This window comes from Grampus griseus (genome assembly GCF_964374135.1).
Source record: "Grampus griseus genome assembly, chromosome: 5".
In the NCBI taxonomy this organism is placed as follows: domain Eukaryota; kingdom Metazoa; phylum Chordata; class Mammalia; order Artiodactyla; family Delphinidae; genus Grampus; species Grampus griseus.
In genome coordinates, this window is record NC_138998.1 from 72,220,935 (window position 1) to 72,246,513 (window position 25,579).

At 39.7% G+C, this 25,579-nt stretch overlaps 2 protein-coding genes across 2 annotated transcripts in view; both read left to right on the top strand.

The window, feature by feature from the left end:
* The first annotated feature begins 1,556 nt into the window (after positions 1-1,556).
* The window catches only part of PCYT1A (phosphate cytidylyltransferase 1A, choline), a 44,417-nt gene continuing 20,394 nt past the window's right edge, over positions 1,557-25,579 (top strand). The window contains exons 1-2 of the mRNA XM_082655180.1: positions 1,557-1,677; positions 18,645-18,771. Of these exons, the coding sequence (XP_082511306.1) occupies positions 18,655-18,771 (117 nt within the window). The 5' untranslated portion in view covers positions 1,557-1,677; positions 18,645-18,654. The remainder of the gene's footprint in view (positions 1,678-18,644; positions 18,772-25,579) is intronic.
* On the top strand, positions 15,810-16,001 carry LOC309822831 (translation machinery-associated protein 7-like; the record flags this gene model as incomplete). Its single annotated transcript, XM_082654871.1, has 1 exon — positions 15,810-16,001. The coding sequence occupies one exon, from the start codon at positions 15,810-15,812 to the stop codon at positions 15,999-16,001; it is 192 nt and encodes a 63-aa protein (XP_082510997.1).

Here is a 25,579-nt window from a genome sequence, read left to right on the forward strand (position 1 = left end):
GAAGCATTTCCTTTAAGATCAAGAAAAAGGGAAGGATGTCCTCTCTCACCACTTACACTCCATTTAGTGCTGACATGCAAAGTTCCAAACAGTCTCCTTTTTTTTGCTCTGAACATGAATATCATTCCTGGAAATGCAAACTGGCATCCATCCGTTCACTGACCACGCAAAGGAACTGATCTTTCTAAGCCACGGAGTCAAGTTTTGGAAACCTGCTAGTGCTGGAGGGTCTCCTGCAGAGGCAGGAGGTGGCTGTGGCTCACCGTGGGGACAAGGACACTGGGAGCAGAAGTTCTGGGAAGTACTCGTTGGCGTGAACCCTCCTGGAGTCTGCCATTAGCCCCACTGCTTTTCCTACATTTTGAATTACTGCTTTTATCTTTCACCCAGTGTTTTTGCTCAGCTCTTGCCACTCTACACTTTCCACAGCTTGTTAGTTTAAACATGTATTTGTTTTCTCCAGGGTTTGCCCAGTGTCAGGGTCTGAGAGTTTCCAGCCTGTATATGAAATTAGCTCTTCCTTAAGACTCTCGGAGATTATGTTGGTTACTATCCCAATTCCCACTATCTTTGTAGTAATTTTCCCCTTAGAGTCCCTGGTGTCTTCTCCAGCTAGCTGTCCTTATCTGCAGCACCTTAATCTATCTCCCCTATTCAAATAACTGTTTGAAACCGGAAAGGGAATGGTTACAAGCCTTTTTTTCGCCTGGAGGCTCCTTAGCAGATGCTTAACTTTACCCACCCTATTTCTTCTCAGTCACTTTCAAGTCAAGCATGTAAAAAGTTCTTTTACATACTTCTTCCATAACATTGGGTATTTACTTGCCTTACATCTATAGAATCAAAAGGGACCCCTCCAAAGTTTCATTCTAGCAAAGGAAAAAGTTTCTCTTCACCAGACACCCTGCCATGTGATTTCCTACCAGTGGCCTCCCTTGAATCCGTTCCTGTTCAGCTAGCCCCCAGTTTATGCCTAGGGATCACCTTTTGTTGAGCCAACCTGGGTTAGAAATAACAGGAAGAGGGCTTTTCACAGGACTTGGTTGGAATTCTCTTTACATCACCAAGTAGGGAAAAGGTGGCTCTGTGTGAAGCAGCCGCAGACCATGGGGTGGAGGTAGGGGATGTCAAGGGTGGAAGGCGTCGCGGCCATCTGCATTGTGAATGTGCTGGTACGAGTGCCTGGCACCACGCCAGGCGCTGGGGTAGAGTAGGAAGGACCAAGACTGACAGGTCCTCCTGGAAGGGACCGAGCCCGGAGCTGGGCAAAAGGGGAGCCATCGCGTTAACACTTCTTGAAGGACTGACAGTGAGCACGAGTGACAAGTCACAGCGTGTCTCATTACAAGATACATCTGTATCTCCACCGCATACTCTAGTTCCGCATGGAGACTGACCCTTTGCCATGTTGTCTTCTGTCTCTGGGGATTTCGGTTCAGTCACTCCGTCCCCGGGGCCTCTATGGAGGCGGAACTACTGTGTCAGAGGTCGTGGTTTTCAGGGAGCAGTCGTGGTCGGAGTGACAAGAGGGCGGGCAGTAGGCGGGACTTCCGGCCCACGGTTCCGTCAGCTGCCTTTCCCGGGCGTCTCCCCGCAACCCCCTCAACTTCCCTTGTCCGTGACGCGGCGCCCAGGAGAAATTCGACGGGACAGGGACCGGGGGAGCGTGAGCTGCAGGTGAGGACTCGGTGTGTGCCTATCCTTGCGGCTCTATTTGAGAGGAGAAACTGTGGCGCTGGGACCGCGGGGAGACTGACTGAAAGAAGAGTGGGTCAGTGACAGTGAAGGGAGTGTGAGGCTGGGGCTGCAAGGCTACTGTGACCCAGGGGCACTGACAACGAGGGGACTGTGACTGAGACGCAGCTGCTCGCGAGGGGTCTGCGACCCGCAGCAGTGAATGCTGAGGGACTCTGACCTCGGAGAACACGAGGCAGAGGCTGCGAGGGGACTATGACCGAGGAAGTATGAAGCAGTGACAGCAGGGAACTGTGACCAAGGACCAACGAATCGGAGGAGACCGATCGATGGATAGTAACTGTGAGGGGACTCTGACGTAAGGGAACATGAAGCGGCGGCTGCAGGGGGATTCCTACCAACGAGCAGTAACTTTGAGGGGCTGAGTTGGAGAAGAGTGTGTGATCAGTGACTGGACAGGGTACTGTAGCATGGTGTTTGGGTACGGGGTGTGGTGACTGGGTGGAGAAGGTCTTAGTGGGAAACACTGGTTTGGGACTTATCTGACAGACCCGAGTTTAATTTTATGGACAACCTTCTTGTGGCTGGGAGGCTCACCTCACCACTGAGCTACAGTTTCTTCCTCCGTGAATGGGAAGTTTGGGCTAGATTAATGTTTCCTAAACTGTGGCTTCCATCCTATGATTGGGTTGTGAAGTCTATTTAGTGGATGGAACCTGAAATTAAAAAAAAAAAAATAGACTAGAAATTTTCAGTGTGTTCGCAGAGTAAGAATATTATTTCATGAAACGTGTTTCAGTTATGTGTGTGTGAGATTATGATGTAAAATGGATTTCATGTGTCTTAAAATGTAGTAAAAAAAAGTTGGAAAAACATCGGACCAGATTATTTCTGAGTTTTCTTTCTGGTCTAAAATGCAACGATTCTACGATTAGGGGACTGTTTGGAAGTACAAAGATGCAATTAGGAAGACTGAATCCGGGGCTGGGGCACAGGCTTTATCAGATTGACTTAACTGGAGAAGGCTTCCCAAATAGAATCGAAGTGACCAGTTGTGACTGGGGACTGAAACTCAGGTTCTCAGTTGGGAGAACCAACAGGTATATATTGAAATAGGGACAGTGGTATTTATAAAGGCAGTGAGGATATAGGGGTTTGTGATAGGAAAAACTGCTAGGAATAGACATTGAGGAAGCGTGGAAGCTTCGAGGAGGGTAGGAACAAAGCTTAGAAAGGGAACTGAAGATAGAGACAGAAAAGATTCTGCCAAGAAATAAAGTGGGAGTAGGGAGATACAACCTTCAGGGTCCTTTTCAATCTTGATATTTAGTGATTCTGCAAGTACAGAGAATTGCTAGTAAAAAGAAACTAGTTGAGAATGGAATTTGGTGCAGGAATCAGTGGTGAACAGATGATTATCTTGGAGAAGACAGGATGATCTGGGAAGGTCAACAATTGTGACTAGAATGCCACAGCGGAGAAGCTTTACTGTTTTTAGCTATCCAGTTCAATGGTTTGTGCACTGGAGGCCAAGGTTGGCATACTGGGAATGTTACCATGCTGTGGATAATTCAAATGATGTTTTAGCTCTGGTTTTATTTCCTACCGATTCCCTTTCATGAGGGCTGTTAGTGATGCAGATGAAATGAACTAAAGTGAGTTTCACTACTTCCTCCTCTTTTACAGCCCTTTGTAGAAGGTGCTACTTACTGTGTCACCCAGTGTTTTAAAAAATATATCTAATAGAAGAAGCTTGAGGCAATTTCAACTTACCAGACACTGTATTTATCTGATAACCTAATAGTCACCCCACCCTCTACACACACATACATTTTGTGATAGGGGAAGAGAGTTCAGAAAGATTCTTGAATGGGAATGAGTTGGGAATAGTGAGGGATAGCCTTTGTTTAGCTAAAAAATTGCTTTTTCTAGAACATTAGATGTTTACTTGGCTTACATTCAACGTAACTAAAAGGAACTACTCAAGAATTTGTTCCTAGAACAGAATATAATGCTTAAAGGTAACTCACCACAGAAGGGAAGACATTTAGACTTGGGGACTGCAGCACTGCCTCTGGGGTCATTTGTGTCTGCTGAATGAGATGATTCTTTCTGACTTACCCTGCTTTGCAAACTTCCTTTGAAAACCAGTATAATGGCCTGATTGATAAAGAATGAACTTTTATTCCTTCCTCAGCCTATGATTTCTTCTCCCATAAACAGGTGAGGTTTTATTTTTCTTGGGGAATCTCCTCTTTGGATATGTGATCCCTTAAGGAGAATGATCTAGTCAGATAGAGCCTTGGATTCAGAAGTCCCTGGTTACTTTATCTGATGTTAACACTGACTTACTCTGTGTCTCTGGGAAGAATTATTGCTTTCTCTTGCTTTAGATTTTCTATGGCAGAGATAACTGTTCTTCTGATTAAATGGCCCTTTAAGAATCTGAAATATATGCATACTCACCAAATTTAGTGTACAATCTCATGGAGTTTGTAAACCACCTGACCTCATTCATGATTTTCCTATGGGAGCTGAATAACCTCTTCATGTTATAAACTCTCAGGAGGATTAATTTATGAAATATTCATAGAAAAAGCAAGCATAATAATTTGCTATTATTTTTAATGATGGATAAGGACAGAATATCTAGTTATAATTGTAATTTTCTTATGCTTTTCTTTCCAAGTATTTGTGTAACTCTCATCTGAAACCAGATCTTCTGGCTTTTCTACTAATAGAGGTAATTCCTCCTACTGAATCAAACAGAAATAGGTCTGTCTTATACTAACGTTTGTGTTACCCTAAAATAGATTGGAAAGAATAAATTTTTCTAAAAGTCATGATTTGGGGGGAATTTTTTCTGTTAGAGAAACCCTGAAATCAGAGTACTTCCCAATCATCACTGAACTGTGAGAGTTCCTTTTTACTCAACATTGTGGCTGCTTCTACATCTTTTACCTCTGTTATCAGTACATAAGTCACATTAGAAAACAATAGGCAGAAATAGAGACACAGATGTAGAGAACAAACGTATGGACTTCCACCAAGGGGGGTAAAGGGGGGGCTGGGATGAATTGGGAGATTGGGATTGACATATATATACACTAATATGTATAAAATAGATAACTAATGAGAACCTGCTGTATAGCACAGGGAGCTCTACTTCACTTCTCTGTACAGTAGAAACTAACACAGCATTGTAAAACAGCTATACCCCAATTAAAAGACAAAAAAAGAAAGAAAAAAGAAAACAATAGGAAGGAGAGTGTAAGAGCAGGGCTCAGCCCTCCTGCTTATATACCCAGAGGGTAACTTCTAGCACTTTCTCTTTCCTAAGCATAAACCTTTCTGTTTCTAGTCCTGAAGTTCCCTTTTCACAATATTCCTGTCAAATGGGTACCTGGACACGTGTATGAAGTATGATTTGTTTTGTCAATTGTTTATGAATGATTTGTGGCAAAATTTAAATTCTAACTCCCTTCCTCTGTAATTCAGTCAGTAAATTTAGGGAATATACATTTTTACATACGTTATTTTGCAGTATATGCCAGGGCACCATTCCAGAAGAAAAAAAAAAGAGTGAGTCTCTAGTATATATTTGGCACTGTGTTTGGTTCGTTTACATACATTATCTCATTAATATAAGTAATTGTATTGACTGTGTTTTACTGTTTGCAAACCAGATTAGTAGATAGATATATAGCAGGGTTGTGTTTTGGTTTTTTGTTTGTTTGTTGTCTTTTTTCTCCCTTTGTTTTGGTAACTCTCTTGTTGAAAGTTATGTTAGTTTGAAGTTTTCTATGTTTGGACTAGAATGATTGGCAGCGGAACCCATGGATCTGCTAGGCTGTTATATATCACATTCACAACTATTTGCAAACCAGTTTGAAGTGAGGGCTGCTAAAAATAATGACTTATAGGGCTTCCTTGGTGGCGCAGTGGTTGGGAGTCCGCCTGCCGATGCCGGGGACACAGGTTCGTGCCCCGGTCTGGGAAGATCCCACATGCCGCAGAGCAGCTGGGCCCATGAGCCTGCGCGTCTGGAGCCTGTGCTCCGCAGCAGGAGAGGCCACAACAGTGAGAGGCCTGCATACCGCTAAAAAAAAAAAAAAAAAAAAAAGACTTATAGTCTTTGCTTTATATTAGAGAACAAAATGAGTGTATGGCACTTAACAGAAAACAGTAGTTTTTTTATCTACGTAGAATTACCTCAGATGTGATTTACGTTTATTTGTTTATTTTTTGGCCCCTAGGTCTTAATCTTTTTTGTGCCGTGGACCTCTTTGTCAGTATGGTGAAACCTTGTTGACTCCTTTTTTGGGATAATGTTTTTATTGCAAAAAAATACATAGAATTATAAAGGAAACAAATTATGTTGAAATATAGTTATAAAAATATTTTTAAAATGTGTGATATAGCACATGTAGTTTTTATTAACATAGTAAATAAAATTTACTGTCTATCAGTGGGTCTAATAGCTATGATAATTTTTAAATGATTGTGTGTTTAAACAGTATTTCGAGATATTTGTAATGAGTGTGATATTATATGAAAATATCTATGATTTCTATTGGTGACAAAGTCTGTTCTACTAAGTGTACTATTTACGTTCATACGCTTACGTTCATAATTGAAGGAATGCTGAATTTGCCAGAGGCTAGTGAAAATAAAGATATAATTTTTTTGGTCCAAATCCAAGACTCCCTGAATCTGTCGTAGACCCTGCCTTAGAGATATAAGTTCCATAACCCACTCTAGGAAGAGCAAAATCTAAACACAGGGTTTACTCACTGATTCTTCTAGTAGAATAGTGGCAGAGCAAAGTCATTCAACTGTAAGAGATATTACAAGTGTCCCTTGTGGTTTTTAGGATAATCTCTTTCCTGAAATATCCTACTGTGTGGTCAGGCCCAAGAAGAAACTTTATTTTGGTCCAGGACTAACCCAGGGTCTGGCACAGAGTAAGTGCCCACTCAGCGTTTGTTGAATAAGGGTTTCTCTGGAGAAATTAGAGGGAAGAGATCAAGTTCAGAGCTAAGATCTTAGATGTGGCAATTTACAGGTCCCAAATATTGAGGAATAACATTGAGCTCTGATTTAAAACTAATCATCTGTGCAGATCATGTTGTGAAAACACTTTTACATTTAGAACTTCCCAAATCAGACATTCTTTTGACTTATTCTATACAGTGTGGTGATATATACAGGTTAGTGACATAAACTGTAGAAATCCTGTATCAGAAAGTTATGGTACAGTTTCTTGAAATAATTCTATTCCTAGCACTGTCCTCCACTTTAGAACTGTTTGCATAATCTAGGCAGAATTCACTACCAAATTAATGATAAAACTGATCCTGTTTTCATCTAGAATAGAGTTGGCAAACTTTTTAGGTAAAGGGCCAGATAGTAAATATTCAGCTTTGCAGGTCATACAGTCTCTGTTGCAACTACTCAACTCTGCAGTTGTAGCACAAAAGTGTCCATAGACCACTTTTCATTCATTCATCAGTGAATGAGCGTGGCTGTGTTCCAGTAAAACCTTAATTACAAAAACAGGCAGTGGGCCATATTTGGCTTGTGAGCTGCTCTAGGAGTTCTGCTGGTTCTTGAATCCAGTCCCTCCTCCCCACTATGGGTTAGACATATCCTCCCTCAAGCTTCAAAGGTCTTTACACAAGGGGTGATGTGACTGCACTGTTATCTGTGGGAAGGCCTGATTGTACAGCAGATGACATGATTAATGCCAACAGTATTTGATTCACTTTAACCTAGGAGTTCACAGAGCTTGCCTCTTAGAGCACTACTTTATTAAGCTCCACAAGGGTAGAAGCCGATAAAGATCCCAAGTACAAAGTATGCTTGCTTACTCAGCTTTGGAACTGGACATTGGTATGCCAGTAGAAAATTACTGAGCACAGGGTTTTACTGAGGAAGATAATTGTAGGCCCAGAGACAGGGGAAGCAGGAATAGAATGCAAAGGAAAAATTCATGTTTCCTCTTTTCACAGATAGTTCCCTGTAGTAATCAGTCAAATTTGAATTAGTTTTAAGAGTATACATTATTGCAACTTCTACTATTTAGGTTGTTGCATAGCTTAGGAAGCAGAGTCCACCTCCTCTTTCACCCTGGGGTGCTTACTAAATCTACTGACAATAAGGAAGTAGAATAGAGAGGATTGGGTGGGAGTTTCTAAAACTGCACTTGTTGGAGACCTTCATCTTTAAAACAGAAGCATATGCATACCAGCGCCCAGATTTTGTCTCCTTCAAGATATTCACGTTGGAAAGACACTTGATTAGATTTATCCTCAGTATCTCCTCCCTGCCACCCCTCCCTGCTGACACACATTTCTACTTCTGTGTACTTCCTTAATAGCAAAGTTAATCCATCCAAGCAGGCATCTATTGGAACATTAAAGAACAAGGCAAGCAGTGTATGCTGGGAGGTTAGTCAGCAGAAATGGAGCCAGATTTTGTGAATCTGGGTAAAAATCACAGGAACAGATACCACATTCCGTATCTTGAAAGCAATTTGGAGACATTAAGGCACTTAATAGGCAGGGTTGGGTTATGGTAGTGATGGTGGTGGTGTGGGTATTTATGTCCATATTTAGAATCTGTGCTTGAATGGAGAATTTGACTAAGATAAGGTGACTTATCTCGAGACTGAATATGTAGCAGTGTTGGAAAGATCAGGCCTTACAAGTGCTGCATTCTGGCTGCCAGCTCCCTTTTTCTCTTTTGTTATAGCTTCTTTTGACAGAAACTTTTGGGGAGGATAAACTGCTAAGGAAATAGGAAGTTTTGGCCCACCCTAATGGGCTCATAAGTGAGGCTGTGTATTCTATCTCCAACTGCTTTCATTTTGACTCATCCCAGCTTAATTAATGTGGGTGCTGTGGCTGGAAGCCAGGCTCCACCTGCAAATCATTGGGCAATTTCCTGCTCCCCAGCCCCATTTTGATCTTGTCCTGTATTGGCTCTGAGGAGGTGTCATCTTTTCCCAACCCTATTACCCACTGGACAAACAGATATTAAGGCAGCCTGTGTTGGGGTGTGTGTGTGTGTGTGTTCCCTCTGGAATGTAGATATTTAAAGTCTTCTTTTCCAGCGTCATCACTCACTTTTACTTGACTAGTATTGGTTGGTTGCAAATGGGCAGTTATCATAAATGGAGAGTTGCGAAGTATTATTCCTCATTGTTGGAGGTATTCAGTGGTTACTGGGCAGTTGTGAGTATTGTAAAGGTGGTGTGATTTTAGATCAAGCTAAGTCTCAGTGTAATGAACTAAAAAGCCAACATATATTTGCAACCCTCAGTATGCCCTCATCCTCCCACATACCTTTTCTCAGTAGCAAATTTGATGTGTCCTAGCAGACATCTACTGGAACTTTAGGGAAGCTGGGGGTAATTTTTTTCATCAGTTTAGGCACTAATTATTAAATTTTTATATATACTTTCATAGTGTATAAGGTAGTAGATGTGAGGAACATGGGGGTGGTCTAAGAGAGCCAGTGAAAAATGAAAAACTTGAGAGACCTATAAAGTCAAAGTTTAAAAATTAGTAATAGTTCTAGAGGAAAGGTGTGAGGGTTAATCTCTTTATAATTTCTGAATTCTTTTAGGGTCACTATTATGGAATGACTGTGATCTTGGTGTTTTCCATCTCCTAAGAAAGTGGAGAAGATATAGAAGTGTTTTGCATTATAAAACAAAAAGTATTAGATGTGTTTGTTCTAAATCCAGAGGATCTTAAAACTTCAGTTTAAGTCTGATGTGTAATGTTCAGTTTAAAATATAGTATAAGGGGCTTCCCTGGTGGCACAGTGGTTAAGAATCCGCCTGCCGATGCAGGGGATACGGGTTCGAGCCCTGGTCCGGGAAGACCCAACATGTCATGGAGCAGCTAAGCCCGAGCACCACAACTACTGAGCCTGCATGCCACAGCTACTGAAGCCCACACGCCTAGAGCCTGTGCTCCGCAACAAAGAGAAGCCACCGCAAAGAGAAGCCCGCGCACCGCGTCAAAGAGAAAGCCCACGCACAGCAACGAAGACCCAACACAGCCAATAAATAAATAAATAAATTTTAAAAAAGAGTATAGTATAAAATACAATATATGACACAAAAGTCATCTTTGGAAAATAGAAGAACTGTAAGCAGATAAGAAAAAATACTTTTGACAGGATGAGAGCTTTGTTTTGCCATCTTTGATACATTATAAATTGACAAGTACTTGACCTCTTTCCATCAAAACAAAATACTAACGTAAGTAGTGCTTTTCAAAATTTCAAAGGAGTTTTTCCACTTATTACATTTATTCAAATAGTTATTGAGCACCTACTTTGTGCTAGGGCTCATTGCCAAGTATTGAATGCATTAATTATGATTTTGTGGTTCTAAGTGATAAAAAACCAAGCTTAACTGAGCTTAAGCAAAAAGGGGGATGTATTGGTTGACACAATTAGGCAGTTCAGGATCTGGCTTCTCTCCATCATCAGCATTGCTTTCTCTGTGTGACTATTTTGAGAAAGACTCTCTTCCTGGTTATAGGATGACCACTAGATTGTTACAGGATGGTTCCTAGAGTCAGGTCTCCAGGCTTGAACTCACAAAGAAAGAAGTGATAATCTTTGTCCAAGAATTCCTATCTGGTGAGTCCTGAGATTCACTCTGATTGGACTATCTTAGGTCACCAATCACTGCCATTCCCACCTCCCTCCTCCCCCAGTCTGTGGCCTGAGAGAGTGATGTGCTGATTGGTTCAGGTTAGGCACGTGGCATCTGACGGTATGGCTAAGGGTGAAGATCACACAGACCGAATGATACTGAGTCTCCGAATGAAAATGGGCTCTACTCAGAGCAGGAGAATTGAACGGTGTAAAGAAGCAACATCAGGGAGTTTGTTTTCTAATCTCTCATTTGCACTCACTATAACTTAGAGTTAAGGTACTAGGTGGAGCTAGATTTTTTTTTTTTTTTTTTTTTTTTTTGTCCAGGCTGAGAGGCTTGTGGGATCTTAGTTCCCCGACCAGGGATTGAACCCATGCCCCCTGCAGTGGAAGCGCGAGTCCTAACCACTGGACTGCCAGGGAATTCCCTGGGAGGAGCTAGAATGAAGTCCCCGTTTATATGATATGATTCCTGGTCTATTGCACCCTCTACTCTTCTACTCTGGCCCAAACCAAAATAAGCCCCTTGGAATTCCTAAGTGGTCTGTCAGCGATATGCCCAGTGAGAAGGAGCCCAGTCTTTGTGAAAGAAGAAATTAAAATCCTGTTTGGCACAGTGTAGTGCATGACCAGAGTGCAGTAAGTGGTTTTGTTTAAATTCATGTATGACCATTTTATATACTAGGCAGCACATAATAAGTAAATAAATACTAGGCAGTGTTGTTGTTAAGTACACAGATCCTAGAGCCAGAATGCCTTGGTTCAAATCCTGGTTTTGCCCTGTCCTACGTGTGTGACCTCAGTCAAGTCATTTAACCCAGCTGTGCCTCAGTTTCCTCATCTGCAAAATAGAGCAAATAATATTATCTATCGCATAAGACTGTTGTGAGAATTAAGTTATTTAATATATGCAAAAGGTTTATAACTTTCTGGCACAAAGGAAGTACTCTGTAAGTGTTAGCTGTAATTTTTATCATCACTATTATCATAATCTTTGGGACTGTGATAGAGAAATGTAGATTATGTGATAGTACAATGAAATGGGTTTACATCTGATTGAATACCTTAATCATTAAGAATTCTAAATATATTTTTCTATCCTGTTTTCTAAAGATAAACTCTCCTGTGTTTTATATTGTACTAACCTAGAGCATTAAGAGTGGATCTCAATGAGGAGAGAGGGGTCCAGTGGTATGTCACATTGGTGTATGGTGACATATATCTATCCTGATCAATACTTTCAGCACTAACATGGATGGAAACATAAAAAACATGCTTTTCAAGTTTATAGGTTACATAACATTGTGAATGCTAGTGTGATAGATGGCAGTCATGATTTGAAATTATTTTAAGATGAGAACAAACAAAAAGATCAACCATGATGGACTTTACAGGATTATGACTAATAAAATTAATGAAAGTATTTCTACACAACCTCTCCTTGAATGTCCTGGTATGCCAAAATGAAATGCCCCCGAGGTAACTCAGCCCCTTTTCAGATAACTCTTCGTTCCTAAAAAGGTTTTTATTATGTTAAAGTTTGTGTCTTTGCATCTTCCAACTAGTGATTCATTTTCTATTATCTGGACTTTCACAGAATAAGTGTCTGCCCCATCCAACATAACAGGCATTCAGATATTTAGAGATAGTTATTAGGTACCTTCTTGTATAGTACAGTGTCGCATTTTGTTGTATACCACAGTAGTTAAGGGTGTGTAGTCTGCAGCCAGGCTGACTGAATTTGATTCCTAGCTTCGCCACTTACTAGCTGTGTGATCTTATTTTCTGTGCCTCAGTTTCAATAGTGATAAAAATAATACGTCTATGTCAAAGGGTTGTGAATGTTAAGAGAGTTTTTTGTGTTTTTTTAATTTATTTAATTTATTTATTTTTGGCTTCATTGGGTCTTCATTGCCATGCGCGGGCTTTCTCTAGTTACGGTGAGCGGGGGCTACTCTTCGTTGCGGTGCGCGGGCTTCTCATTGCAGCGGCTTCTCTTGTTGCGGAGCACAGGCTCTAGGTGCACGGGCTTCAGTAGTTGTGGCATGCGGGCTCAGTAGTTGTGGCTTCCGGGCTTTAGAGCGCAGGCTCAGTAGTTGTGGCGCACGGGCTTAGTTGCTCCGTGGCATGTGGGATCTTGCCGGACCAGGGCTCGAACCCGTGTCACCTGCATTGGCAGGCAGATTCTTAACCACTGCACCACCAGGGAAGCCCCAAGAGTTTTAATATTTTTAAAGTTTTTAGACATACAGGTGTTATATAAATGCTGACTAGTAGTAGTAGTAGTAGTAGTAGTAGTAGTAGTAGTAGTAGTAGTAGTAATAGTGGTGTTTCTTCATCATAGCTTAACATCAGACTCTAGAAGAGTTCTTGCTACAATCGTAATTTTTTTTTGAATTAGTGTCTGTTGGGCAAGGATGTTCAATTGTTAAATTACTTTATTTTTAAAAAAGATTTGTTTATTTATTTATTTTACTTTTGGCTGCGTCGGGTCTTAGTTGCGGCTTGCGGGATCTTCATTGAGGCAGGCGGGATCTTTTGCTGCGGTGCGCCGGCTTCACTCTAGTTGTGGCGTGCGGGTTTTCTCTTCTCTGGTTGTGGCGCGCAGGCTCCAGAGCGAGTGGGCTCTGTACTTTGCAGCACACAGGCTCTCTAGTTGAGGCACGGGAGCTCGTTGTGACGCGCTGTATTGGAAGGCAGATTCTTCACCACTGGACCAGCAGGGAAGTTCCACAGCAGTGATTCTTAAATGGGGTAAGGATAAGATGGGGAGATGGAGCATACTTCATGTTTTATCATACTTTTACATTAAAAGTACATTTTTTATAGTAGTAATCATGGGTGAAAACTTGACAAAATCTTCTTGGCTATAGGGGATACACGGAAGATAGACTTTAAGGCAGATGATGGCAACTACTACTACTATGAAATAATAATAGTAGCTAATGTTTACAAGCACATACTGTGTGCCAGACTCTGAGCTAAGTAAGGCTTTACATGGATTATTCCATTTAAACCACATTTGTTAGATGATGAAACTAAGACTTGGAGAGATAAAGGAATTTGTCCAAATTTTCATGGCTAGTTAGTGGTAGAAATGGGATTCATATTTAGGTAATATGATTTAGGGGCTGACCTCTATTTAATTACTACAGTATACTAACGGAGTGAGGTTAAAGATTTTTACTTTTCTCAAAATGGAGCATGGATAAAAAATATTGAGAAACACTGCCTTAGACATTTGGTTAGAGGTATTTATATAAGACAGAAGGAGAGATTTTGTTGAAGAATGTATGTACTCAACTGAAATTCAGGTAAAATATGTTAGTATTACTATTATTTACCAATGGGCTTTGCAATGTGTCAGTACTAATACTAATGGTTGACTTGATTCTTTGTTCATGAATTTTACATTAGCTTTACATAGGTAGTCAGATACCTCCTTTCTCCTCCCTTGAGTTCTCATTGTGATATTTTATATTTTTTGTATGATTTTTTTAATCTAGTGGAATAGATCCAGTGTTACAATATCTAGTGACTCCAGATATCAATTTGACTTTAAAATATCTTTAAAACCACAAGGGCAGTATTTAGCACCTTTGCTTCTTTCTAGTATGATGATATCTACCATGTATTTGGCTGGTTAAGTTGAATTATGCAAGATGGTTCAGTACTTCAAGAATTAAACAGTTAAAAAGCAAAGTAGAATTTATGTTATGTATATTTTACCACAATGTAAACAAAACAAAAAAGCAAAGCAAAGTCAGAGTAGGGAGGGAGAGATGGATTATAAAGTGGTATGAGGAAACTTGAGAGCGAGGGATATGTTTTTTAATTTTGATGATTTCACAGGTATATAATGTTAACACTCATTAAATTATACACTTTTAAATATATGGTTTATTGTATGTTAATTATAGTTCATTCAGTAGAGCTGTAAAAATATTATAGCACACATAATCCCCCCCACACACCGACACACATACAGAGCAAAGACTTCTGAGAAGTTCCTATAAACATGTCTTTGGATGTGTTAAGTATTTTTCTATTAAACTTTAAGGAATTTTAACTTGAAGTCATGGAAAGTAACTGGTGAGAATATGACATGACATTTATTCCCTTTTTATTTTGGCATCCTTAAAACTCTATTTTGTATCATGAATGAAAAGTACAGGTGACTTAAGCACCACCTATTTGTAATGTCAGAAGAGAGATGAGCAGAGAATTAATTCTTTTTTGCTTACGTTGAAAGCTTATCAGGAAATCCTAGCAAAACTTTTCCAGTAGGAAAGATCTGTACAGCTGACAAATCAGGCAACTTTGGAATCAGGCCAATAGCCATGTCAGTTCTATTTGATTGGTGCTGGGACCTTGTTTACCTTTAAGTGACTGTGACCTTTTGTTCCACTGTTCAGGTAGGCTGGTCTGACTTAAGTTTACAAAAACTTCAGGAACCCATGCTGTGGAAAAAATGTTCTTGATTGAGGGAAGCAGCAGTAATGATGAGACAGCTTCTTTAAAAAATCTGTGAATTTCTGGGAGACAGTATTCTGGCTTTCTCATTTACTAGCTGTGTGATCTCTGGATAGGTTGCTTAACCTCCCTGAACCTTAGTTTTCTCACTTGTAAATTGGGACTAAAAATACCTGCTTCTCAGGTTATATGGGTTAAATGAGAATAATGTATATAAAGTACCTAGCACAGTGCCTGGCACTGGTAATATTGAAAAAAAAAAAGTCATTATTATGAATTTGCTGTTATTATCTTACTTTCTTCCAACACATTTAGATTCCTAAAACATACTTCTTGGAATATATGTATCATCTACACTGATTCAAAGATTTAGGAAGGAGAGGAAATCTGTTTCTGGAGACCCCAAAAGACAACCTTAGATGAGGGCCTATCTGTGTAGAAAATGTTTATTGAACTATTTTTTTTTCTTTTGTGACACGTGGGCCTCTCACTGTTGTGGCCTCTCCCGTTGCGGAGCACAGGCTCCAGACGCGCAGGCTCAGCGGCCATGGCTCATGGGCCCAGCCGCTCCGCGGCATGTGGGATCTTGCCGGACCGAGGCACGAACCCGTGTACCTTGCATCAGCAGGCGTACTCTCAACCACTGCGCCACCAGGGAAGCCCTTGAACATTTTTAAAAGTAAACTTTTTACTTAAAAATAAAAAGTAAAGCCTTTAGAAAAGTTGCAAGAATATTAAAATGAACTCCTTTGTGCCTGACTCAGCTTCATACATTGATAACATTTTGCCATATTGTTTTACCTTTTTAAATGTAATATAATATACACATTTTTCTTTTTCTTTTTTTTTTTTTTTTGCTGAGGTTAAGTTGCAGAGATCATAACCCTTTATCCCTAGATACTTCAGCATAAAAAAACAATGACAGGCATCCGGTGGCAGGGTCTGGGGAAGGGGTGGCAGGTGCCATGTTGGGCTGCGAAGGTGGCAAGAAGCCCCTGAAGCAGCCCAAGAAGCAAGCCAAGGAGATGGACGAGGAAGATAAGGCATTCAAGCAGAAACAGAAGGAGGAGCAAAAGAAATTTGAGGAGCTAAAAGCGAAGGCCTCGGGGAAAGGCCCCCTGGCCACAGGTGGAATTAAGAAATCTGGCAAAAAGTAAGCTGTTCCTTGTGCCTGAGGCAATGATGATCCTTAGTTCCATTCCTGTTTAAACATCTGGATTAAACATCTGGATTCCCTGCCATAACATCTGTTGCCACCTATAACTAGAATGAAGTGTTGTCTTGGAACCTATTGTACATTTAAGAATAAACTTTTGTAAAACAAAAAAACAAAAAAACAACAAAAAAAAACAATGACAGTCTTTTATATAACAGTATAATGATCAACTTAAGGAAGTTTATTTTAACATTGATATATATTATTATCTGATACAGAATCCATATTTTAATTTTACTGATTGTCCTAATAACTATCCTTTATAACAGTTTCTCCCCCAATCTAGAATTATGCATTACATTTAGTTGTCATTTCTTTGGTTTCTTTTAACCTGGAACAGTCCCTCAGCCTTTCATTGTTTTTCATGATAGACTTTTTTTTGAAGAATACAGCCTTGTTGTTTTGTAGAATGTCCTTTAGTTGAGGTTTGTCTGATTGTTCCTCATAAAGCCATACAGGTTATGCATTTTTGGCAGATGATGTATCCTCAGTGCCTCACATCAGGAGGCATTATTGGTGATGTTAATTAGCTTTAATTACTTAGCTGAGAGATTTTTTTCACTTTTTTTTACATTATTAATAGTGTACATTAAAAAATTTTATTTATTTATTTTATACAGCAGGTTCTTATTAGTTATCCATTTTATACATATTGGTGTATATATGTCAATCCCAATCTCCCAATTCAGATTTTTTTCACTTTGAAGGTAACTCTTTTTACTTTGTAATTAATAAGTCATTGATAGGGAGATATTTACTTTGAAACTGTTCCTAAACAAACTTTCCCCCAATGGTTTTGCAATCCTAAGGAGCATTTTTTAATCATAAACATGTGGTTTCCTCACCTTGATTGAAGGCTTCTTGAGAAAATAACTTTTACTTTTAAAATTATGTTATAATACCTTGTGTACAATAAATACTCAATATTATTGACTGCCTGACCTTGAGCTACCTGACACCAGATTGCTGATTATATTTCTCATAATGGATTTTGTCTACCTACTCTGAGAATTTAACAGATATTTGCAGCAAAGTCCTGTTGTATGCAAATTAGAAACAGTCATTAACTGAACTGATTAGGCATTCTTAGCAGGCCTCTCAGACCATTGAGATGGGAGTAGTAAATCTGACCTCTGGATATTTCAAAAGAATAATTAATAAAAATAATGAAGAAAATCTCTGATCATCATTACTGGAAAAGCTTGTTAAATATACAGTACCCTCGTTTCATTTTATTTTAATTTGTGATGAAGAGACATTTTAATTTTAATTGAATATGTGATGAAAGGAAGTTTCTGGGTGGTGGTCATCTTTCACTTTAGATTCTGACATTTTTTCATACCAGCCTAATACTTAGCCATGACTCATGGGGTGTTTCTTTCAGTCTCTAAGAATTAGGTTAGGTTTCTTGTCGATCTTATCACATTGCCACTTGGAATTTAATTTAACCAGAGGAAAGAAAGAAAGGCACAATTGCGATTGTTTAGATAAACATGTATTCTGGAGGGCTTATTAGAGGCAGTGAGGCAGAGTAGAAAGTCCTCATTCTGTCTAGTATTTTGTTTTGTTTTCTGCTTCTGCTCTAAGGATCTTTTTTCCACCTTTCACTGTACCACGTCTTGGGCAGAGATGGCAGTTGATCATTGAAGTTCCTCTATCTCCAATTTCTGGCTGATATCTAAAATTTCATCATTATCAAGAAATTAATTTATTTGTGCAAATTATGTTACCTAAGAAAAATGCAGATATCCTTGTAGGGGATTGGAGGTGTAGCACAAGCCAACATCTAAACATGAAACATCAAATATTCAGAACTTTTCTGTAATAGTTAGTTGCTAGACACTTTCTGCTAAATGAGACAATAATAAGTTTTTCCTTGGGGGAAGGAGAAGCCTGGGTGGGGTTTTAGTAGTTGGGGACTCTGAGCAAGCTTAAGGTGCTAAGACTCTGAAAAAGGGAGGGGAAATGAATTGAAAAAGGAAGAGGAAAGACATTTAAAAGATACAAGTACACTTACTCTACAATTTTCATAGCTCTCATCCTGGAGAAGTGGTCTCTGAAATATACAGAGCATTTAGAGTTAAGAAATCCATGCTTTGTTAAACCAGGAATCGCTGGTGGCCATCCTTTAAAAAAAAAAAGGCTCTTTTCTCTGTCTGTACCAAAGACATACCTTTCACATTTCCTTGCACCTGTCATACTTCTAGGTGTCCTAGAGATATGATGTAAGAGCAGTGGAAAGTCTGTATAACTAACTTTCTCAGCCAGGTTCTTCCAGGTTTTTGCATGCAGTCAGGATATGAAATTAGCAGTTGGTATACAGGCTGTATTGGTTGGGAAATAATTTACAAGGTCCAGGTGATTAATTGTGCCATTGTTCCACAGAGAGGCATTTCATTGTTTCTACTAGAGCCTGGGTTTTGTGAAGCTTTGCTGTTTTTGCCGGTTGCAATTGGTTCATCTTTGTGAAATGTGTGCTATGGAATTGATACTAAGTGCCTCCATATTAACATCTCTGAAATACTGGTGACAGGCTTTTCCCACCCCAATGAGACAAAAATTCTTTTTCACTTTCTATCACCAGTTAGAAGAAGATGGATGCACAGAATTCAGCCAAAGTCAACATGAGGAAGAGGAGGAAAGAGATACCTGGACCCAATGGGGCAGCAGAGGATGATGGAATTCCTTCAAAAATGCCACGCTGTGCAATTGTAAGTAAGGAAGAGATTTCTTTGTTGAACACTTAACCTGGCAGGAGGAGGGTAGAAACTGATATAACACTGACAATATCAACATTACAAGTCTTCTTAAATAATGGAAAGAATGAATAGTAAGTGTGAATAGTAACTTTCCACCAGTTGTTGGAACTCTTATGCAGATTATAATTCACAGCTCAGTTGTAAGAGCTTTACACTGGAATTGAAAAAAGAATGTTAGGAAAATTTGGAGGTTGTACATATATTAGGCAAAATATCAAATTCAAACTAATGAAACAGAGAAATTGTAGCTCCAGGCAGTGATCTGATCTTAGCATCATCTCATGGTGTTTAGTTTTCTGTGTCTTACTGTCTTTTCTCTCATATCACTCCTCCACTCTATTACTGGTTATATCTTAGATGAGAACCTTTTTCTATTACTGCCTACCTTATGTTCCTTTATCTCTGGGATGATATCTTTGTATTTCCTAACCACTTCCAAGCCTTTGATGAAAGACCCCATTCCAAATGGCTCATCCTGTCTCGGGTTGGTACCCTTCCTGAAGCTTCCCCTAAAAAAAATATGTCAAAGAATATTTATACACAGTTGGAGTTATTATTGATATACAGTGTTGTTATGAAATCCATGTTTTAAAATCCCAGTGACAGAATTATATGTTTCTGTATGTTTTGTACCTATATTGACCATTAGCCATTGATCCAACTGCAGTTCCCACTGGTTACTTTTGGAGCTTCATAACCCAAAAGGAAAAACATTTCTACTCGGACACAATTACTAGTTGTTATAAAACAATATTCTATCTTGAGCAATAAAAGCAACTGGACTCCACAAATAGTAGGTATATGCTTCAGGCCTGATATTGATGTTTATGTTGGGGGCAAGTGTATTAGTTTTCTATTGCTGTTGTAACAAATTACCACAAATTTAATGGCCTAAAACAATACAGATATATTATCTTACAGTTCTAGGGGTCACAAGGCTGAAATGGGTCTTAAAAGGCTAAAATCAAGTGTTGTTAGGGCTGGAGGTTCTAGGGGAAAAACTGTTTCCTTGCCTTTTCCAGCTTCTAGAAGTTGCCCGTATTGCTTTGCTCAGGGGCCAGCCAGCAATCACAACATTCTGACCACTGCTTCTGTCATCACATCTTCTGATTCTGAATCTCCTGCCTCCTTCATTCACTTGTAGAGACCCTTGTAATTACGTTGGACATACTTGGCTAATCCAGGATAATCTGTCTATCTCAAAATCCTTTAATCACATTTGCAAAGCCCCTTTTGCCATGTAACATAGTCAGAGGTTCTAGAAAATAAGATGTAGACATCCTTAGAGGGCCATTATTCTTTACAGCAAGTAAACTCAGAAAATGACTCAGCAGTCAACAAAACAGGGCTTTTTTTTTGGCTGCTTTGGGTCTTTATTGCTGCGTGTGGGCTTTCTCTGGTTGCGGTGCGCGGGCTTCTCATTGTGGTGGCTTTTCTTGTTTCGGAGCACGGGCTCTAGGCGCGCGGGCTTCAGTAGCTGTGGCTCACGGGCTCTAGAGCGCAGGCTGTAGTTGTGGCGTACGGGCTTAGTTGCTCCGCGGCATGTGGGATCTTCCTGGACCAGGGATTGAACCCATGTCCCCTGCATTGGCAGGCGGATTCTTAACCAGTGTGCCACCAGGGAAGTCCCTAACAGGGCATTTTTAATTTCTGAATGTTTCTTAGAGAATTCAGGTTAAGGGGATGGTGGTGGGCACCAATTCAGCACTCTTATTTGGAGTAGGGACAAGTTATAACCAAGTAGGTAATACTCTGAGCCAATCACCAAAGCCACGAATAGACCAAAGAAGGCCAATCTTAGTGGAATGGGCTCTGAGAAGACTTAAATTTCTTGGTTCTTAGAATCTGAGGAATTTCAATGATTTAAGTTACTCTGCTTCATATATTCATGTCACAGATCAGTTAAGTGGCTTGCTACCTATTTCACATTCCTCTTTGGTACACACCGGCTATTTAACATGGGCTAATGGTCAAAGATTCACTCACCCAACAGGCTGGACTGACTCTAATGAAGAGTGTCTGCTAAATAAACTTGTGTGTCATCTCCACTGTACACATGTGCTTTCCATCTCTGAATCCCTTTCAACTCTGTAGCAAAAATGAACAAGGTTTTTTCTTTTTTTTATGATAGCTTTACTGAGATCATAAATCCACCCATTTAAACTGTACAATTCAATGGTTTTTAATATATTCACAGAGTTGTGCTACCATCACCACAGCCAGTTTTAGAATATTTTTATTGTCCCCAAAAGAAGCCCCATACCCATTAGCAGTCACTCCCCATTTCCTCCCAACCTCCCCAAGTATTTGGTAGCTGGGTTGGTAGGTCAGGATAAAATGCATGAAGGGAGAGAAAAGAGTTAAGGCGGAAAAATTAAGGGATAACTTTATGGCTAGTTTGTCTATAAGTATAAAGAATTTACTGAAACAGATGTTTCTAAAGGTAAAATCAAAAGGATCACAGAAATATTTATAAAGAATAGACATTTAGACTATCTTAATATTTGTCATATGTATGAATAAGTCACAGAGTACTTAAACTCTGAGGTTAATTGGCCGAAGTTCTGCTTATGGAGATAGATCTTACAATCTCATTTCAAACTACATATATTGAGAACCTCTGTGTGTCATTTGCTATGCATTGAGTTACAAAGATGGAAGGGTGGCCTTGCCCTTAAGAAGCTCATAGACAAATAGGGGAAAGAGACAAATAATTAAGATACAGTATGAAAAGGGCCAAATAGAAGTAAGTTAGAGGTACAGTGACCCTCTAGAGGAGCAACAGATTAACTTTGACCGAGGGGTGGGAACAGTGGTTTTGGAAAAGCTTCATTGAGGAGATTATTTCAGAGTTGAACTTTGAAGGCTAAATAGGAATTCAAGAAATGGACAAGAGATAGAGTACAACTTCAGAAGTGTGAAATAATAGTATGTTTAGCAAACTACAAGTAACATTACTGGAGCTTAAACTTCAGAATAAGAATCTGCAATAGATAAGGTAAAGCAAGGGCCTGCTCATGAAGGATCTTGTATGCTGTGCTAAGGAATTTGAACTTTGTCCTATAGGTAATATGATCAGATATACAATTTAGAAGATCATCCTGATTGCTTTGGAAAGGAACAGTTGAAACAGGGATAGACAGAAGCCACAGGACTAGTTGTGAGATTATTGTAATGATCCAGGTTAGAAATGATGAAGGATTAAACTAAGGCAGTAGATACAGAGAGGACAAGACAAATTTTAAGTTTTTAGGAAGTGAAATAGACAATTCTTGGAAATTATCAGGATGCAGAGGATGAGAGGTGTTAAGGATGACTGCTAGGTTTCAGCCTTAGGTAGTTTGTGTAGATGGGGTGCTTCTCATTCAGATGAAAAATAGAGGAAGAAGAGCTGTTTTAGGAGGAAGGTGATGAGTTTAGTACAGGTTCAACTTAGAAGGTCTATGAGGCATCCAAATAGTTAAATAGGTGAGCTCACTGTTTACATCCATTGAAATGGCAACAGGAATCAGGGAGAATGATTGTCTTTCTTTTTCTTTCTGCTCTGTTCCTTATCCCTTCTTTCTCACACCACCTCGTATTCCTCTTGAATCTAGAGCCTTTTTCCTGGCATTATTGAAATAATTTGGAACTCAGGAGGGCATGTTACCATTTGTGCAGAATGTTTGGGTAAATGGGAAATGTTTCTCTGTGCCGTTATGAAACTTTTTGCTGAAAAATGCTTACGAATCCTTGGAAATAGAATACATACAGGGAAGCCAATATCAAGTTCTAGTATTATATTATTTTAGTTACCTCCTCTTTCCTATTAGTAAGGACACCAGAATCTCTTCTTCTCTTTCACTAGAATTTTGAGGAGTAGTGAGTTAATATATGTGAACATAATCAGGAGAAAGTTTTTTTTCTTTGGTTTTTTTTTTTTGGCGGTACGCAGGCCTCTCACTGTTGTGGCCTCTCCTGTTGCGGAGCACAGGCTCCGGACACGCAGGCTCATCGGCCATGGCTCATGGGCCCAGCAGCTCCGCGGCATGTGGGATCTTCCCGGACCGGGGCACGAACCCGTGTGCCCTGTATCGGCAGGCAGACTCTCAACCACTGCGCCACCAGGGAAGCCCAGGAGAAAGTTTTTATGGAAGCAATATTGCATTCAGAAGTTCATTCATAATTTGGGAGATGATGATCATTATAAGTTTTAAGTTTTAGTTATAATAGTATTAGTTATAATTTGCATAGACTTAGAAACTTTATATAGCATTTAGAAGCTAACCTTTTAGATTAATACAATTTAGTTAATTTTGTTGGTATAATGAAACCTGTGTTCCATAGAATGGAAGAGAAAATGAGCTAATGTAGATTTGTTGAGTGCCTACTCGTATGTGTAACATTATGCTAGTTACTTTGCATATGCTATTTTATTTAATCCTCATAGCAACCTTATGGAGCAGGTATTACTATCTTCCATTTTTTAAGAAATTACTTAATTTATTTTTGGCTGCATTGGGTCTTCGTTGATGCGCACCAGCTTTCTCTGGTTATGGTGTGCAGGCTTCTCATTGCGGTAGCTTCTCTTGTTGCGGAGCACGGGATCTAGGTATGCGGGCTTCAGTAGTTGTGGCACACGGGCTCTAGGCGCACGAGCTTCACTAGTTGTGGCACTCGGGATCAGTAGTTGTGGCTCGCGGGCTCTAGAGCTCAGGCTCAGTAGTTGTGGTGCACGGGCCTAGTTGCTCTGCAGCATGTGGTATCTTCCCGGACCAGGGCTAGAGCCCGTGTCCCTTGCATTGGCAGGAGGATTCTTAACCACTGTGCCACTAGGGAAGTCTCATCTTCCATTTTATAGCAGGTGAAATGAAAGCTGTAGAAGCTTGCTGTGATTTCACAGCTATGAAGTGATAGAGCTGGGATTTAGATCTAAGTTTTTTACAAGTCCTAAACCCTTGCCCTTTCACTTATACCTTGCTACCAGAGAGTCAAAAGACTTGAAAGCAGTATTATTCCATAGGATTCCTTGGAGGTTAAAATGAAGGAGGTTTGTTTTAGGAGAACACAGGTAGAAATACTTAGTCCTACTTTTATATAAACATCAGCTTTTAGAGACAATGTTCTCTAACTGAGAAGAGAATAATAGGGTGTTTTAAAAAATACTACTCATTCTAACTGGAGGCAGCTCTAGAGAGTTAAAGATTTTGCTGATCTGTTTTAGCTGAAGAACCTTAGGTTTCATTCTCTATACTTAGGAGGAATCGATTCAGCACAAATTCTAGCCAGGAGGGACAGTTGCATTTGCCTTCTGCCTTGGAATGTACACAGTATACAAGGAAGATTGAAGAAACAGAGTTATGAAAGATAGGATACATAAGGTATCTCTTAAAATTTAGATAAAATTCACATACATAAAGTTTACCGTTTTAATCATTTTAAAGTGTACAATTCAGTGGTTTTAATACTGAAAATTCACAGTGTTGTACAATCATCACCACTAATTCCAGAACATTTTTATCACCACAAAAAGAAACCCTGTACCTATTAGCAGTCATTCCGTCATTCCCCCCTTCCCTCTACTCCCTGGCAACTGCTAATCTACTTTCTCTCTCTAGGGATTTGCCTATTCTGGACATTTCATATAATCACACAATGCGTGGCCTTTTATGTCTGGCTTTTATTTATTTACTTACTTAAATATGTATTTATTTATTTTGGCTGCGCAAGATCTTATTTGTGGCACGTGGGATCTTTTAGTTGCACAACGCGGGATGTTTTAGTTGCTGGCTCTTAGGTGCGCCGTGTAGGCTCTTAGGTGCTGCATGCATGTGGGATATAGTTTCCTGAACAGGGATCGAACCCGGGCCCCCTGCATTGGGAGCGCAGAGTCTTACCCACTGGACCACCATGGAAGTCTCTGGCTTCTTTTATTTAGCACAATGTTTTCAAGGTCCACCCAGGTGGTAGTGTTTAGTAATACTTCATTCCTTTTTATAGGTGAATCCATATAGACATACTACTTTGTTTATCCATTCATCAGTTGTTGGACATTTGGATTATTTCTGCTTTTTGGCTATTGTGAATAATGTTCTATTATTCATGTACAAGGTTTTTTTTAAAGATATGTTTTCAGTTCTCTTGCTTATATACCTAGGAGTGTAATTTCTAGGTCATATATATCCTTTGTTTAACATTTTGAAGAACTGTTTTCCAAAGCTGTGTGCTAGTTTACATTCACAGCAGTGTACAGAGGTTCCAATTTCTCCACATCCTTGCCATCACTGTTGCCTGTCTTTTTGCTTTTAGCCATCCTAGTGGATGTGAAGCAGGGTCTCATTGTGGTTTTGATTTGCATTTCCATAATGCCTAATATTGCTGAGCACCTTTTCATGTGTTTTTTGGCCATTAGTATATCTTTTTTGGAGAAATGTCTGGATACCTCTTTTTCCTTAACTCTTCTCTTCCCTCTTCTGCCTACCTTCCATTCACCAGGACCTAACCCTAGATCTTTCCATTTCTGTTAATTCTTTGTTTTTCCTCCTGGACCTATTAACTTGGCCTTCTAAAGATTAAAGTTTCTAGCTTGATCTGGGCTGAATATAGTGCTCAGGAGTTCCATTAATCATTTGCTGATGCTCAAATATATACATTTCCCACAACAGCTATTCTAAATATTTTGTACTTTCCTCAAGTTTTCAGTCTCATTCCAAAGTCCCTGTTCTTTATAGGGAACTTCACTTTCTTCTTTGCTCTACTGAGAAAATTGATGGCATCAGAA